The 17,980-nt window shown below is 37.1% G+C and overlaps 1 protein-coding gene across 6 annotated transcripts in view; it reads left to right on the top strand.

Annotated features, from left to right (window-relative positions):
• Nucleotides 1–17,980, top strand: part of BTBD10 (BTB domain containing 10) — a 72,949-nt gene that overhangs the window by 11,299 nt on the left and 43,670 nt on the right. For 4 of the 6 annotated variants that reach the window (XM_012780739.2, XM_012780740.3, XM_012780744.3 and 1 more), the window contains exon 2: nt 13,001–13,158. The exons of 1 other annotated variant lie outside the window; for it this stretch is intronic. In XM_012780739.2, coding sequence (XP_012636193.1) covers nt 13,058–13,158 — 101 coding nt within the window. In that variant the 5' untranslated portion in view covers nt 13,001–13,057. Of the gene's footprint in view, nt 1–13,000; nt 13,159–15,449; nt 17,927–17,980 lie in introns of those variants that run through there. One more of the 6 variants, XM_012780738.3, reaches the window with a different exon arrangement.

The following is a 17,980-nucleotide window of genomic DNA, read 5'->3' on the forward strand; positions in this document are numbered from 1 at the left end:
TACTTTGTAAGTGCTTAGGACATGGAAAGACTTCCAAATATTTATCGAGCTTTTGAGATAGGAAAAAAACAAATGAACAAAACATTTCTTGAAGTGTTAATGCCTAGATTAAGAAGTAAGTAAAATTTGAATAAAAATTCTATAAACATGGTAAAAACAATTAACACAAAGATTTTATATCCAAATCACCTCTGGAATATTGAGGGCTGAATATGAGTTGACTTTGGAAGTCTTACACCTTAGTGGATTATATAAAGCCTTTTATTTTTATTTTTGAGGCAGAGTCTTGCTTTGTTGCCCAGGCTAGAGTGAGTGCCGTGGCGGCAGCCTAACTCACAGCAACCTCAAACTCCTGGGCTCAAGCGATCCTTCTGCCTCAGCCTCCCTAGTAGCTGGGACTACAGGCATGCGCCACCATGCCTGGCTAATTTTTTGTATATATATTAGTTGGCCAATTAATTTATTTCTATTTATAGTAGAGATGGGGTCTTGCTTTTGCTCAGGCTGGTTTCGAACTCCTGACCTTGAGCAATCCGCCCGCCCGCCTCGGCCTCCCAGAGTGCTAGGATTACAGGCGTGAGCCACCTTGCCTAACCCTATAAAGCCTTTTAATAGACAGTCGACCCTACTTTCAATGGAAATGCCATGCAATTTTATAAAATCTGTCATTAGAGAGTACCCCTAGCAGTTATCAAAATGGCTGAAAAGGTGCTAAGTACTCAATAGATTTTGAATGAATGAATAAATCAATCTAATTTTATATCATGAAACTAAGTTATATAAAATTCAGTCAGACATAATCTATTCAAATCTTATTCAAATAACTTGAATAAGATTCTCAGCTAAACTTGCTTTGTTTTAACTGCAACAAATCAGAAAAGGACAAGCCTTGACAATTGAAAGGGCTTCTCTGAGATTTAAAGAGATATCTTTGAGGAATATTTTTGGGAAACTCAGGGCTCATTTGATAATATCTTGAAAAATGTTATATTTTCTCTTCTTTATCCCCACTTTCTTGATATATATTACTTGAGAGCAGGTATTGGCATTAGAAATTGAATTGTTATAATTTTTGTTCATTTGAGGGTGAGAGTCACATGGTTGGCAACCTTTGCCATAACTAAAACATGGGTATACTTACGGGATAATATATATTTTTTTGAGTCAGGGTCTTGCTTTGTTGCACAGGCTTGAATGTAGTGGTGCAATCATAGCTCGCTGTTAACCTTGAAATCCTGGGCTCAAGCGATCCTCCTGCCTTAGCCTCCTGAGTAGCTGGGACTACAGGTGCATGCCACCATGCCTGGCTAATTTTTAAATTTTCTGTAGAGGCAGGTCTCACAATATTGTCCTGGCTGGTCTCAAACTCTTGGCCTCAAGTGATCTTCCTCCCTTGGCCTCCCAAAGTTCTGTGGTTACAGGTGTGAGCCACCTCATCTGGCAATAATATTCTTTTAAAACAAACAACTGAAAGTGAAAGACTGTTTGTAACTCTTTGTAATTTGTGTTTCCTCTGCACTAGTAGGTTATATTAAAACCACTTCAGGGCTCAGGACGGTGGCTCATGCCTGTAATCCTAGCACTCTGGGAGGCCGAGGCCAGCAGATTGCTTGAGGTCAAGAGTTCGAAACCAGCCTGAGCAAGAGCGAGACCCCGTCTCTACTATAAATAGAAAGAAATTAATTGGCCAACTAATATATTTTCTATTTATAGTAGAAAAAATTAGCCGGGCATGGTGGTACATGCCCGTAGTCCCAGCTACTCTGGAGGCTGAGGCAGTAGGATCACCTGAGCCCAGGAGTTGGAGGTTGCTATGAGCTAGGCTGCCGTCACGGCACTCACTCTAGCCTGGGCAACAAAGTGAGACTCTGTCTCAAAAAAAAAAAAAAACAGAAAGAAAAAAAAAACCACTTCAGTATGGTGCTCAGCGGCTGTGAAACCTTGCCCACAGCTGGCATTCTTAGTCCGCACGATAGTTTGTGTTGTGCATTGACAACGAATCTGTTTTGCTCTTGTGTGATGAGGAAAGCTTTAAAGCACTGAAAGCTTGTTTTACTTTACAGGCAGCTTTACTTGTAATGTAAATCAGAATAGGTAACATATATATATGTTTTCATTACATTATTTTTAAATGTTCACAATTTTATTTTGATAAATGAAAAATTAGAAAAGTCTTACCACGGCTGTCGGCTAAAGTCGATGCTCGGCTGTATGCATTCATCTGTGGCTGTCAGCTATAGTTGACACTCATATTGAAGTGGTTAAATGAAATGGCTTTCAATTTCTTTCATCTTAATTTAGTTAATTAAATATTTTATAAAAGTTTACATACAAGTTGTACTAAGCTATGGGGACACAAACATGAATCCTACTTTGTTCTTGCCCTCAAGGGTCTTAGAGTATAATGGACAACATGTAGCAGAAACATATTATGCATATGTATTGATCATATTTAAGCAATCAAAAAATACAGAATTACACTTAAGCAGGAAAATTAAACAAGTAAAAATTTTTTTTTTTTTTTTTTTTTTTGAGACAGAGTCTCACTTTGTTGTCCAGGCTAGAGTGAGTGCCGTGGCGTCAGCCTAGCTCACAGCAACCTCAATCTCCTGGGCTTGAGTGATCCTTCTGCCTCAGCCTCCCGAGTAGCTGGGACTACAGGCATGCGCCACCATGCCCGGCTAATTTTTTTATATATATATCAGTTGGCCAATTAATTTCTTTCTATTTATAGTAGAGACGGGGTCTCGCTCTTGCTCAGGCTGGTTTTGAACTCCTGACCTTGAGCAATCCGCCCGCCTCGGCCTCCCAAGAGCTAGGATTACAGGCGTGAGCCACAGCGCCCGGCCTAAAAATTTTTATAACATCACTACCTCCAAATGCTTTATTATAGATCCCTCTCAATATTATCATTATGAAAACAATATGTAGGAAATTCAAATATGATTAGAGGAGATACAATGAAAAGTAAGTCTCTCCAGCATTTCCTCAGAGGCAACTAGTCATAGTTTTATGTGATATTTCTAGACATTATCTTAATGTATACTAGTATGGATAAGTGTTTTTGTGTGTATATAAAAATGGGAATGTATAAAGATTATACTTTGGTTTTTAGCTTAATAATACATCTTGGAATATTTTTTGTATTAGTGTATCTATCCGTATGTCTATCTCATTTTTATTGGTTACATAAAATATTGTACATAATTTTAACGAATTCACTTCATGTACATTTATATTGGTTCCAGATTTTTGCTGTGACAAATAGTGCTTTATACCATGTCAAGAGAGAAAAGAGATATATTCATTTTGTGTGTATGTGTGTATTAATGTAGTGGTATGTCTAATTAAAACAAGGCCTGAGCAAAACATTAAACTTTTAGTGTAATATATAGGGAGAATGTGTTGGGCAATATGGCAGACAGACTCTAAGATGATTCCCATGATCTCTGCCTCTTGGTGTTTGTGCCTTTGTATAATTCTCTCCCCTTTCGTGTGAGCAGAATCTGACTTTCTTTTTTTTTTTTTTAATAGAGACAGGGTCTTGCTCTGTCACCCAGGTTGCTGGAGTGCAGTGGCACAATCATAGCTCACTGCAATTGAACCCTTGGGCTCAAGTGATCCTCCTGCCCAGCCTCCTGAGTAGCTGGGACTACAGATGTGTGCCACCATGCCTGGCTATTTTTAAAATATTTTGTTGAGACAAGGTCTCACTCTGTTGCCCAGGCTGGTCTCAAACTCCTGGTCTCAAGCAATCCTCTAGCCTCATCCTCTCAAAGTGCTGGGATTATAGGTGTGAGCCAACATGCCCAGCCAAAATCCAACTTCCTTCAATCTAAAAGGATATGGCCTGGCGCAGTGGCTCACGCCTGTAATCCTAGCATTCTGGGAGGCCGAGGCAGGCAGATCGTTTGAGCTCCAGAGTTCGAGACCAGCCTGAGCAAGAGCGAGACCTCGTCTCTATCAAAAATAGAAAAAATTAGCTGGGCATGGTGGCACATGCCTGTAGTCCCAGCTACTCGGGAGGCTGAGGAAGTAGGATTGCTTCAGCCCAGGAGTTTGAGGTTGATGTGAACTAGGCACTCTAGCCCAGGCAACAGAGTGAGACTCTGTCTGCAAAAAAGAAAAAGAAGGATACGGCAAAGTGATGGGTATGTTATTTCCATGATTACTTTATATTTCATAAGACTCCAGTTTGGTAGCAGACTTACTATTTCTTTGTTGTTGGCTTTGAATCCTACTGTTATAAGGAATTGAATTGTTGCAATGTGAGTGAATTTAGAAGCAGAGTAGCCTTCCCCAGAGTAGCCGCCAGATGAGGACCTAGTCCTGGTTAACGCCTTGATTATAGCCTTGCAAAGGACCCAGCTAAACCATGCCAGATTCCTGAGCCACAGAAACTGAAATAATATATGTATATTGCTTTAAGCCACTGGATTTGTGGTAATTTGTTATGACCCACTCACTATTGTGGCAGAAGTAGAAAAGTTCTCACCAGTTTTCATTATTAAAAGTTTATGTGTGTTGTTTGTGGCAGTGGGAGGATGGATGACTATTGATGGTAATGTGGCAGTGTGATTTAGGGTTTTTGATCAAAAAGTGGTTTAATTATGTCATGTTAATATGTTTGATGCTTTTGAGTTTTAATTAAAAATCACTGCTGAATTTTTTTTAAATTTAAATGTGATAAAATTCTTCCTTTTTGGTGTATAGTTCTGTGAGTTTTGACAAAAACATACAATTGTGTGACTACCACCACCACAATCAAGATACAGAATAGCTCCATCCACCACCCTTCCCAAAACATTATCTTGTGTTGTCCCTGTATAGTCATTTCAGCCTCTGGCTGATCTATTCTCTGTCCCCATGGTTTTGTCTTTACAAGAACGTCGCAGAAATGGAATCATATTGTGTGTAAGTAACTTTTGCGTTTGGCTTCTTCCTAATGCTTTTGAGATCCTCCATGTTGTATGTATCCAGTTACTTACACGTTATATTATTATGTGCTGTCCTGCCCATCTCTGCAACTCTATTTATTTTTCTTCAGTCTTTTTTGCTCTTCATTCTATGTATTGGGTCATTTTTATTAATCTATTTTCCAAGTTCCCTAATTTTCTTTTTGTCATCGCCATCTGCTACCGTGGCCATCTAATTTTTCACTTTATTCTTTTCAACTAGAGCTGAATTTCCATTTCTTTTGATAGTTTTCTCCTCTCTACTGAAATGCCCTTTCTCTCAGTCATCAAGATTGATGATTCTTCTTTTAGTTCCTTGGATATACTTTTTCTTTAATTGTTTGAATATATTTATAATAGGTACTTTGAAGTCTTTGTTTGCTGAATCCAACATCTGAGCCCTTTCAGAGTTAGTTTTTATTTCTATTGACTGCTTTTTGCTCTCTTAATTCTTTGCATGTGTCAATTTTTGGTTGAAACTTGGGCATTGTAGTGTTCTTTTTTTTCCGAGCTGGGGGTCTTGCTGTGTGGCCCAGGTTCTGCCAGGCTGGATTTGAACTCCTGGGCTCAAGGCAATCATCTCCCCTCAGCCTCCAGAGTAGTAGCTGGGTCTACAGGTGCATGCCACCGCACCTGGCTATAGTGTTCTAATGAGGATTGTTTTGTTGTTATTGTAGTTCCAGTAACTATTAACTTGCCTGGACTCAAACTGTAAACTTGTTTCCCCTGCAGTGTATAGCAGCTGCCACCTGTGCTCATTTCTTGCTATTTTTGGTTCTCTAAAGATAATTAATTAATAATTAATTAATTATATATTTTCATATAAGACAAGATCTTACTATGTTGCCCAGCTGGTCTCAAACTCCTGGGCTCACATAATCCTCAGCCTCCCGAGTAGCTGGGAGCATGCCACCACACCTGGTTCACTTCTTCCAACTACTTATTTTTTATCTTGTTCTCCTGTGGGGCAGGGCAGAGGGAAGGCGGCCTCCCAGAGTGCTAGGATTACAGGCGTGTGTCCCTCTATAGTCTCTGACTGCTTTTTTGCCAGGCTACCTGGAGTCTCCCTCCTGTACCAGCCCCCATCCCCTAATGCATGTGTAATTTAGCTGTCAGCCAGGAATTTGAGTTTATGCTCAGATTTTGAATCCAACCTCTCTAGTTCTTTCACTTCTAGCCTTGACTTTTTCTCTACCACTTTGAGCTGTGTAGCTGCCTGGTTTCCTTTACCATATTTGTGAGGGTTGGGAGGGGACTCAGCAAAAACTTATGAATTGGACTTAAATTCTGTCCCTTCTATGTGTAGTTTTTCAAGATTAAACTCTTCTTTCACTACTCTCTCCTTTTAGACCTCTCCAGTGCTTTTAAATAGTTGTATTTTATAGTTTATCCAGATTTAAATAATTGTGTTCTGTAGGAGGCACACATGATCACTTTGCCTGGCTGCATTTGTAAGAGGTTTCTTTTTATCTCTCTGATTTCCTTTTTATTTAAAAGTTGTTTCCAGCTATTCTCTTTGTACTTTATGATTATGTGTGGTAGTATTCAGTCCCTTGAGCTTCTCCAGTTCTTAATGTTCCTAAAAATGACTGTTCATTTCCTTAGCAATTAATTTATGGATTTATGTTATACTACATGGGAAAATTTAGAGTGGATTAGCAGTCATGAAGAAATTATAAACATTTTCATGGTGGTTATATGCATGTCATATATTTTCTGTTTTCTGGGTAGTACAGTCTCTCTTTTATTCCTGAGGTTGGAGGTTTATCAAATGATCCTCAAGTTTCTGGTCTTTCAGAATTCTTCCTCCATCTAGGCCCCACTGAAGGCCTTCTGTTTAGTTAGTACAAAATTAACTGTGTGAACATTTAAATGCTTGCACTTTTGTCTGCCAGTCTCAAGCGATTCATTTGCTCTATGGGGCTATCTCTCCTTCTTTTGGTTCTTTCCACATAGGGAAGGTTACCTTAGGACATTTAGCTAACTCAGATGTCTTCTTGGTTTCTTCCTGGTTAGTCTTTAGCATTCACATCTCTGAATATTTGGCTTTCTATCCAGCCGAAGGCAACCCTTGGCTATGGGCCCTGAGATCACTGTGATTCTGTCCTCTTCATGAATCTCCCTGTCTTACCTATTAGGTCTTTTCTCTCCAATAACCACCACAGTTGAATTACTTTGTTTGCAAAGTTTGGGAGGTAAAAATAACTTCACATTAATAGAGAATCTCTTGTGTAATGATACTCTTCAGGGTGTGCTGTGGTTTGAATGTGTCCCCCAGAATTCACATTGTGGAAACAATCCCCAGTGGAGCAGTGCTGGGAAGTGGGGCCTAATAAGAAGTGATTGGGTCATGATGTTGAAGCCGTCATAAATAGATTGATGTAGTTACCACAGAAGTGAGTCAGTTATTGAGAAAGTGGGTTATTATAAAAGCGAGCTTTACTCCTCATGTTTTCTCTCTTGCCCAAACTCTCTTGTTCTTCTGCTTTCTGTTATGGGATAACACAGCACAAAGGCCTTCATTGCCTGAAGTTGGTGACATGCTCGTGAACTTCCCAGCCTCCAGAACTATAAGCTAAATATATTTCTGTTCATTATAAATTATCTAGTCTCAGGTATTCTGTTATAGCAACAGAGAATGGTCTAAGAGTAAGATCTCAACAGGAAGGACAAAGCCACAAGATGGCTGAGGTTTAAAAGAGACATAGTTGGTAATGAGAAGCAAAAGTATCAATTCCTGAATACCTAGCTTGGTACATTGGAAAGAGCATGACCTTTCTGTTAGACTTGGATTTTTTTTTTTTTTTTTTTTTTTGGAGACAGAGTCTCACTTTGTTGCTCAGGCTAGAGTGAGTGCCATGGCATCAGCCTAGCTCACAGCAACCTCAATCTCCTGGGCTCAAGTGATCCTACTGCCTCAGCCTCCCGAGTAGCTGGGACTACAGGCATGTGCCACCATGCCTGGCTAATTTTTTGTATATATATATATTTTTTTAGTCAATTAATTTCTTTCTATTTTTAGTAGAGACAGGGTCTTGCTCAGGCTGGTTTCGAACTCCTGACCTTGAGTAATCCGCCTGCCTCGGCCTCCCAGAGTGCTAGGATTACAGGTGTGAGCCACCACGCCTGGCCTAGACTTGGGTTTTAATCTTAGGTCTAAAATTTCCTCATGTATGAAGTAGGATAATAATATAGAGTTGTTTCAGCTTTAAGTAGGAAAAAGTATATAAACTTCCTAGACATTGATACATAGTAAAACAGAATAAATTGTCTCCATATACTCTCCATATATTTTTTTAAATCTTCATATAGATCATCGCCATTAATTAATTCATATTATCTGGAAATAGTGTCCCAGGGAACACTTATTAATATATTTATGTTACTATATTATGTTTATTGTGTTACTATAACCCTGAATATTCTGTCATTATCATTATCTTCTCCACCCCCCAAACTGGTTTTTTTATTTGTTTGTTTTGTTTTGCTTTGTTTTGTCTTTTGAGACAGGATCTCATTCTGTCACCCAGGCTAGATTGCACTGGTGCAATCATAGCTCATTGTAGCCTCAAATTCCTGGGCTTAAGCGATCCTTCTGCCTCAGCCTGCTGAGTAGCTGGCACTACAGGCGCATGCTGCCATGCTCAGCTAATTTTTGTATTTCTTGAAGAGACAGGGTTCTCGCTATGTTGCTCAGGGTGGTCTTGAACTCTTGGCCTCCAGTGATCCTCCTGCCCCAGCCTCCCAAAATGTCGGGATTACAGGCATGAGCCACTGTGTCTGGCCTTCTCCTTTTAGACAGTAATATCCAAGAGAAGGGAAAGCAATTGAATCACCTTGTTCTTGGTTGACTTTTGGCAGTTTCTTGAACGCATGTCCCTAACCAACAGGCTTATTCTTTCCAGCCTCTGTATAGATAGATAATTTCTAGATTATTTAGAATTTACATTATTTGGGCTGGGGGTTATGGCTTACACCTGTAATCCTAGCACTTTGGGAGGCCTAGGCAGGAGGATTGTTGTGGCCAAGAGTCTCAAACTCCTGGCCAGTTTGAGTTTGAGACAAGAGTGCTGTGGCTGTCAGCCTAGCTTACAGCAACCTCAAGCTCCTGGGCTTAAGCAATTCTTCTGCCTCAGCCTCCTGAGCAACATAGTGCTCAGCTTGAGCAACATAGTGAGACCCCTTCTCTATAAAAAATAGAAAAATTAGCTGGGTGTGGTGGCACATGCCTATAGTCCCAGCTACTCAGGAGGCTGAGCCAGGAGGATTGCTTGAGTCCAGGAATTGAGGTTACACTGAATTACTACAATGCTACTGCACTGTTGCCCCAGCAACAGAGTGAGACTCTGTCTCAAAAAAAAAAAATTTATATTATTTCCATTATGCCTAAAAATAGTAATGAACAGTGTGATGTTTTCTAGGGACTTTGTTTCCAGTAGTCTAGTAATCATTTTTGGATGATTATGAGATCCAAATAACAATAAATTTTAATTTGCCTAATATGAAATAGACATTGGGGATTTTGGTGCCAGATTTTGGAGGAACTTTTATGGTAAGGAGTTTATATATAGAAGTGGGGAGTCATTAGAAGTTTTTAGGAAGATAATTCAGATAATAGCAGAGCCAATATGGAATTGAATGGTGGTAAGGAGGTCAGCCAAAAGGCTTATTGATAGATGATAGGGGTTTAAATGAAGGCAGTAGCCTTATGCATGAAAAGGGAGGAGTCAAAAGAATTTTGTAGTAGACTTGATGTGGGGAAATGAGAAGTCAAGGATGACTTAGGAGTTTTTTACTTTGTGAATAGAGATGATACTGGCTGATGGGGGACGCTTACAGTTGAATTTAGGATGTCTGTTGAAGAATTCAGGTAGCAATAATGGAAATAGAGATTGGATATAGTGTATAAACCCTGATGTTCTCAAGGGTTTGATCCTCACTTCTCTTTTGTCCACTGTCTCTGTTGACCCAGCAATCAGAGAGAGGAAGATGGAATCCTAAAGAACACTAAGATTTAATGGGGATGAGGATAGGGTAGTAGTGCAAGAATTTGAATAGAGGTACTATATAGGTAGGAGAGAGATGCAGGCATAAGTAGCACATGGACCCATGAGAGGAATCTTTTTTCCTCTTACAAGGAAAAGTTTTTTGAGCATAGGAATAAGTCTGACTTGCTTTAGCATCTTGTAAATTGCTTAGCATATTGTAGTAAGTGCTCAATAATTGCTTGAAGGAATGAATGAATAAAATTAGACAAATATAATGCCACCGAGTATGGCACAGAGAATGTTTAAAAGTGAAAAGAGGCTGGGCGCAGTGGCTCACGCCTGTAATCTTAGCTCTCTGGGAGGCTGAGGCGGGCGGATCGCTCGAGGTCAGGAGTTCGAAACCAGCCTGAGCAAGAGTGAGACCCCGTCTCTACTATAAATAGAAAGAAATTAATTGGCCAACTAATACACATAGAAAAAATTAGCTGGGCATGGTGGCGCATGCCTGTAGTCCCAGCTACTCGGGAGGCTGAGGCAGCAGGATTGCTTGAGCCCAGGAGATTGAGGTTGCTGTGAGCTAGGCAGATGCCACAGCACTCACTCTAGCCTGGGTGACAAAGCGAGACTCTGTCTCAAAAAAAAAAGTGAGAAGAGATCATTAGACATTACAAAATAGTGTATAAAGTATGTCAGTTGCCCTTTAATCATTTACAGTTATATTTGTAACTTATTGATAAAGTTTAAAAATATACTAGCCATGCATAGGCAAACACAAACATATTTTTTTAGATATCTTTACTTGAATTTCACTTGTTTTTTAGTGTGCTTGTTTTGTATCCCTATGACTGTTGAGAGTGGTGGGGTAGGGGGAATCTTTCATGTAGTGATACCTGAGTTTTATTGACAAGGAATGCAAATATGATTTTTCAACTGAATTTTTGAGAGCCTTCATCTTAACAATCATTAACTTTCTTATGCCTTGCTATGAAACACATGCTCATTCATTTAAATGGGATTGTTGAGGGAACATACTAGTATTTCCTTGCTTCTAGATATGTGATACCCAGTGTTATAGTGGTGGAAAATCTGAATCTGAATTTGCCATACTTACCTGTTCCTTATGGTTTTATTAGTTTGATCACAAACTCCTATGGTTTAGGATCATTCTCCTCAGTAGACATCTGTGGCTATACTATTCAGAAGAATCTCTGATATTTAAGAGTAAGGAAGTGACAAAATGCTGTTTGTAATGAAATGTTAATCCCTAAAATAGTTTACTTGAGGATCTGTAGAGTAAGGAGAAAGTATTTTAATTTTTCCTATTGAACCTGCTAAATTGCTACATTTTCCCCCTCCTTATTGTTTTTATCTCTAGTATTCTTTATACCTTTTATGTCTTCTTGTTGACAAAGTGAGACTGTCTCAAAAAAAAAATGTTCATTTATTATAAAATTTTAAACTGAGGGTATTAAGAAACTATGAGGAAATATTATAAAATAGCAAACTAGGTTCTCTAAAATAAAAGCATTTCTTTTGATTTTGATATAAACATAATTTTAATAAGTTTATCTTTGGCATTTTTTGTGAAATTATACTGGAATATCATATAAAACTTAGGAAGATATAGTGTTTTTCCAGTTCTGGGATTTCTCTTTGACTTTTTATTTTTTTATTTTTTTTGAGACAGAGTCTCACTCTGTTGTCTGGGCTAGAGTGCTGTGGTGTCAGCCTAGCTCACAGCAACCTCAAACTCCTGGGCTGAAGCAATCCTTCTGCTTCAGCCTCCCAAGTAGCTGGGACTACAGGCAGGTGCCACCATGCCTGGCTAATTTTTTCTATATATTTTTTTAGTTGTCCAGCTAATTTCTTTGTATTTTTTTTAGTAGAGATGGGGTCTCGCTCTTGCTCAGGCTGGTCTGGAACTCCTGAACTCAAACGATCCACCCGCCTCGGCCTCCTAGAGTGCTACGATTATAGGTGTGAGCCATGGCACCTGGCCTCCTTTTCACTTTTATGTACAACTCCACCTATTTCCTTCTGTCATATCTTGTTTGGAAAAGTGTGTAGAAAGTATACAGGAACAGGTGTTAGGAAACCTGGGTTCTAGTCCAGTTTATACAACTTCAGTCAAATTGTTTAACCTCATTTAGTTTCTTTTTTGGTATTTACAATTTCTAAAAGCCAACTCTGATCTATTTCCAAACACATACTCTAACCTGAGCCTTTTTCAAGATCAAAATTTTATTCTGTGTAATGAATTCTCATTGCTCCTCATAATCCCTCCATTTACCAGCATCGTGACCTTTGGCTGAGTTACTAAAATTCTGAGGTTGTTTTTATCCTGTATATGGAGATCATAACGCCTACTTTGTGAGGTGATTGTTTAAAAGTATTTAGTTCAGACATTCTGTAGTTATCATTAAATGTATTTTCTGATAATTTCATATAACTGGTAGAAATAATGGTCACAAGCCTCACATGAAAAAAGGCATAAAATATATGAATCATATTGATAAACATTTTTGTGGTAATTGTACCATAAGGTAATATCAGAATGTTTACATACATCTATTTTTGGGCAAAAATTATATTTCTATTTAGGGTTGTTTTTTTTTTAACTTGCTTAATGAAAGAGTAACATTGTTATTTGGTCTAACTAGATGCTTCGTTCAACTCCTTTTAGTAATTAAGAAATATGTTTCAAGTGAAATTTGTCTAAAAAAATCATTCTATGGAATTGCTTTTGCATTTTTGATACTATATTGATGTTTGGAAACATGAGGTATATAGATGGCAGTTGTTTAGGTATATTTACTGAATATAAATAGAACATTAAACTGTTGGCTAGGGGTAGCAGATTTAATAGATGAATCAAATGAAAAGTACCTAAAAAGATATATAGTGTTTATTTTAATCTGATTTGTGGGCATTTTGTATGTTTAGTATTTTATAATTCATTACTTTAAAAATATATCACGATAATATCAAGTTTATAAAATTCTATGACTATTTTATGCATGGAATAGTTTTAAAGGTCAACACTACTCTTTTATGTAGGTTATGGGTGCTACATGTGTGCTTTCAGAGCAGTAGTGTGAGGAAGCTTGAAGTGGGATGGCAGGACGGCCTCATCCCTATGACAGTAACTCCAGTGATCCAGAGAATTGGGATCGGAAATTGCATAGTAGACCTCGTAAGCTTTATAAACATTCAAGGTAGGTAGAAAATATATATTTCGCATATCAAAGCTCTACTAAAACTGATTGTAAAGATGACTACTGCATTTGGTTGTGGCAAGTTCTATCAAAGGATGGGGCCTAGCTTATAAAATATTGTGAATATTTCAATTTCTCCTTAAGTAACTATTGGAGAAACATTTCTTTTTTTTAATTTTTTATATTTATATTTGTTTGAATATTTATTTCTGTCTCTAAATAATGTTAAAATCTCATGGTTGATCCCATGAATAAATGCTATAATGGACTTAATTGGGAACTGTGGCATGATAGGTTAATTCTTTGTATTTAAAACTCTCTAATAGGAATATATTTCATGCTCTAAATACATTGTGTGTGTAGCTTACACAGGATAATTTATAAGTTTATGTTAGTGTTTCCCTCCATACATTTTTAACTATGTGAATTTATATTGTATTGTCATCCTGATCCTAATGGAAAATTAATCTTTCTGGAATGACTCTCTCTATTGGTTCATTTAAAGTTCAGTACATGAAATGAAATTCATTTCAAAAGTTTCAGCCCATCTATATATTATTTTTAAAACTTATTTTGTCCTTTGTAACTTAATGAGGATCTTATTTAGAATACTTTGTGATCTGATATTTAAGGGGTTAATTGACAACTCATAAACCTCACATATTACAGGTATGTAAGCATGTTTACATAGTTAATTTTGCTTTATGAATATTACTTAGGTGATATTATTGAACATGTACTTACTTGAATAATAAAATTTTCTTGATCACTTATAACGAATACCAGCTTTCTTGAAAAAAAAAATGCCATGATTGAAATCCTTTTTGTAATTTTCAAGAAATAGTTCAGGTACTTTAAAACTATATGCTATGGCTAGGAAATATGCATGACTGGTACTAGTTAAGTCTCCTAATAAGAGGTTCACCTTTATTGTAGACTTTTAATGTGATTAGGTCTAAAATGTTAATGTTAAGGTGATTTTATTATAATTTAGAAATACATGGCAAATGGTATAAGTGATTTTTGGTTTGTTTTGTTTGTTGATTTTGTGTGTGTGTGTGTGTGTGCGCGTGTGTGTGCGCGCGCATGTCCTAACTGGAGCTTTAGTTCATTTACTATGTTCTATTTCATGAATAATTATCTTGTCATTGAGATTAAAGAGGTATTGGTTTATCCATTAAATGTGGGACTATATATATACTATGTTGTGTATAAATATATATATTTTCAGGTGAATTATATGGTACTCTTCCTATTTCTTGATACTTTTCTGCTGAGGTATCATACATACTGCATTACATAATGAAAAGGTGGCAAGGGTAAAAATAAGCCATTGTTTGCTTTATAAAAGCGACATGCATACAGAGGGGAAAATTTATAAAACCGGCACTTTTTTTCTTTTCTACTTTTTTTTTTTTTTTGCTAATCTTCTCTGTATTGTTCCAGTTTTAGTATATGTGCTGCCTAAGCGAGCATGACAGTACTTTTTTCATTGTTGTTTTTTCATTTTAGTAACAAATACCATAATTCTTTTTGATACCTGTAGCATTAACTTTTCTGTGATGTTTTCAAGTACACTGCAGCAGTATTTAGGGTTATGTGAGTTAAGAACATAAAATAGAAAATAGATACCAATAAGTCATTTAAAAAAAAAAAAATGAAAGACCATAAAGTCCTTTGAATGAGATCATTTTAGCCTCATTCTTAGAAAATCTGCCCAAGGAAGAACTTTTAAAGACTTCTTGTCCTTATGTGCTTAGGAACATATAATTTAAGATACTTTAATAAAGTATGCTTTGACTTTTTAAAAATGTTACTTTTTGGATTGATATAAGTTAATTAGCTGAGTGGTTTTATGTATTTATTTTTTCATTTTTATTTATTTATATAATTTTTTCCTTTTTTCTTTTCTTTGTGATTAGGGTATCCTTAGAAGGCTGAGCGGTTTTAAAAACTAACGATCAGGCCGGGCGCGGTGGCTCACGCCTGTAATCCTAGCACTCTGGGAGGCCGAGGCGGGCGGATTGCTCAAGGTCAGGAGTTCAAAACCAGCCTGAGCGAGACCCCGTCTCTACCATAAAAATAGAAAGAAATTAATTGGCCAACTAATATATAAAATATAAAAAAAATCAGCCGGGCATGGTGGCTCGTGCCTGTAGTCCCAGCTACTCGGGAGGCTGAGGCAGGAGGATCGCTTGAGCCCAGGAGTTTGAGGTTGCTGTGAGCTAGGCTGATGCCACGGCACTCACTCTAGCCTAGGCAAGAAAGCGAGACTCTGTCTCAAAAAAAAAAAAAAAAAAAAAAAAAAAAAAAAAAAAAAAACTAACGATCAGCACATATTATCGAGAACTTGCCTTCAGTTCAGGAGAGATTCAAAAGTGCGTCAGGGTACTGTTATGAAATGATTTAATGTCAACCTGTGGAACAATTAGAGGACAATAGGGCACTTAAACTATGGTACTGAGTTGTAAAGTAAGAGTTCAGGAGAGGAATCATTATCAGCTTGAGTAGATGGAAATGAGACTTGAACTAATCCTTTGATGATTAGAGTATTAGATAGATGGAGGACATTTCTGGCAGGGACCTTCAGGAGTTGACCTTGACTGCATCTGAAGAGGGAGCTCTATGGATAGTATTATTGTCCCCATTTGGCAAATGAGAAAAATAAAATTAATAAACTTGCTCAGGATGATCTAACGTGTAAATGGCAGAGCTGTGATTTATAAACAAGTTTCTTATCCTTTTTATTTTCCAAATTTTAAATATCTTATTATGGTACATTTTAAATACATGCAAAATAGAATAGATATAATGAACCCTTGGCTGATGGATATTTAGTGACTTAAGGATGATAGTGTCAAAAACCTCTCATTTTCTTGGCTTTCCACTCATGATCACATGGTGGATATTGTAGCTCCAGTCATTATGTCTACCATGTAGACAAGGAGAGGAAGAAGGGAGAATGGGACAAAGGACTTCATTTATATCAGGAAATTAAATTTCTCAGAAATTCCCAGCAGTTATCTGCGTATTAATCATTGGCTACAACCATGTCATATGGCAATCTTTGGATCAGGAAAACTGAGAAATAGTTTTTAAACTCGCCACATTGCTACCTTAAACAGAATTGGGGATTTAAAGTTATGAAAAGTAAAGAAATAAGCATACTTTTCTTTGTTGGTTCAGTTTTTGTAGGTGATCTGAAAGTTGTTTAAATTTGTATTTTGTTTTGTTCTGTTTTTGTTTTGGAATAGCCTAATTTTTTTCAGTCTTTTACTTTTGATTTTTTCCCCCTACTTTTCCTTGCTGGCTAGAATAAAAATAAATTTTTTGATTTATAGAAGTAGCAGTAATGGTTACCATCTTATGTGTGCTTATTCATTGACATTTGATGGTTTGGTAGGCATTATGGTTTTGATTCTGTCTAATACAACTTTAAGGTACTTTTTTCCCCCTAAACTTTCTTTTGAATGTAGATTTTATATATATCTTTAAAAAAATATCTTACAGTTGGAGAAGGTAGTCTGAACACAGACTTTCAAGGTGCTTATGTCTCCTGCAGGTGTATACAAATAAATTAGTTGAAAAATTACTGAACTTTGTTTCTATGTGAATTGTTATATTTCTAATACCTATATAGAGGGGTTTGGTAGCCTGCTGAAGATGTTAAAGATCATTTCAGTTGAAATATATTTGGCTTGAATTGTGACAACTCCTTAAATATGAATTAGAGGAGTTTTTGCTATTTAAAAAATGAAAAGAAAGAGCACCTTTTCTCTATAAGGTTAAAATGTCTAGATAGACAATATGCTAAAAGCTCTTGACTATTTGGGTTGGGTAGAATATGACTATATAAAACTTAGATCTGCAGTCTGCTCAGGTTACTAAAGATAAATACATCATACATTCAATATAGACTATGCCGCAAGGTTTCATTCCCACGTATAAGTACGCATGCTCGTTTCTTCTGAGACTGCATAAAGTCTGAGCTTTTCAGTTTCCCTTTTAAGTCACTTCATAGCCCCAGCAGCAGTTTAGAAATGGAAAAGTTTGGTTGCTTTAAAGAATAGTTCTTGAGTGGATTCTTAAAGTACAAATAATATTTTCTCTTTTAAAGAGAAAGCTTTAAAGTTTTAAAGAGAAGCTATACTGCTCAGAGTGGACACGCAGTAAAATATTGAAAGGTAAAAGTTAGCTGTATCCTAGTTTTCTAAAACCTGGCAAGCTGGCAGAGCTAGAATTAGCTTTACAGATGGCATTTGGCAACATATCTACATCTCTAAGCCCTCATCTCCTGTGTTTCCTTCAGCCTGTCTATCAATTACAATATCCAATCACTGCTCAGAGATGGAGAAATGGGCTGATCACAGCTCACACGATGCTGTTTGGTTAGAAACGTCAGTGCTGCACAGCCCACGGCTGAGTCAGTGTCTGTGAGAAAATAAACTGAATTAATATATAGAGGGGGTTGTAGCTCTGAACATTTAAAACCTAAATAACTGCAACAGCAATATTACACAGTAGAGGGAGGAAACTAAAGGAAGTCTGTGGACAGGTGAGGTAGGGGGAGACGGAAATTTTCTGATTGTTCAGAGGAATCTTGAAGATCATGGAAATATCAGATGTGCTAAAGTTTCCTAGTAATGCCCAAGGATGCTGACCTGGCTTTCAGTGCTGCATTGTTTGAAAAAGCAGAGTCCCTTTATACTCTGATTTCAAAATTTTTTTCTTGTTTTTGTGTGTCTACCTTGGCATATACTAAAGGAAGGTGTGTATTCATTTATTACGTGATATCTCTGGGTTATAATTGTATACATATACA

Source organism: Microcebus murinus, chromosome 4 (genome assembly GCF_040939455.1).
Source record: "Microcebus murinus isolate Inina chromosome 4, M.murinus_Inina_mat1.0, whole genome shotgun sequence".
Taxonomy (NCBI): Eukaryota; Metazoa; Chordata; class Mammalia; order Primates; family Cheirogaleidae; genus Microcebus; species Microcebus murinus.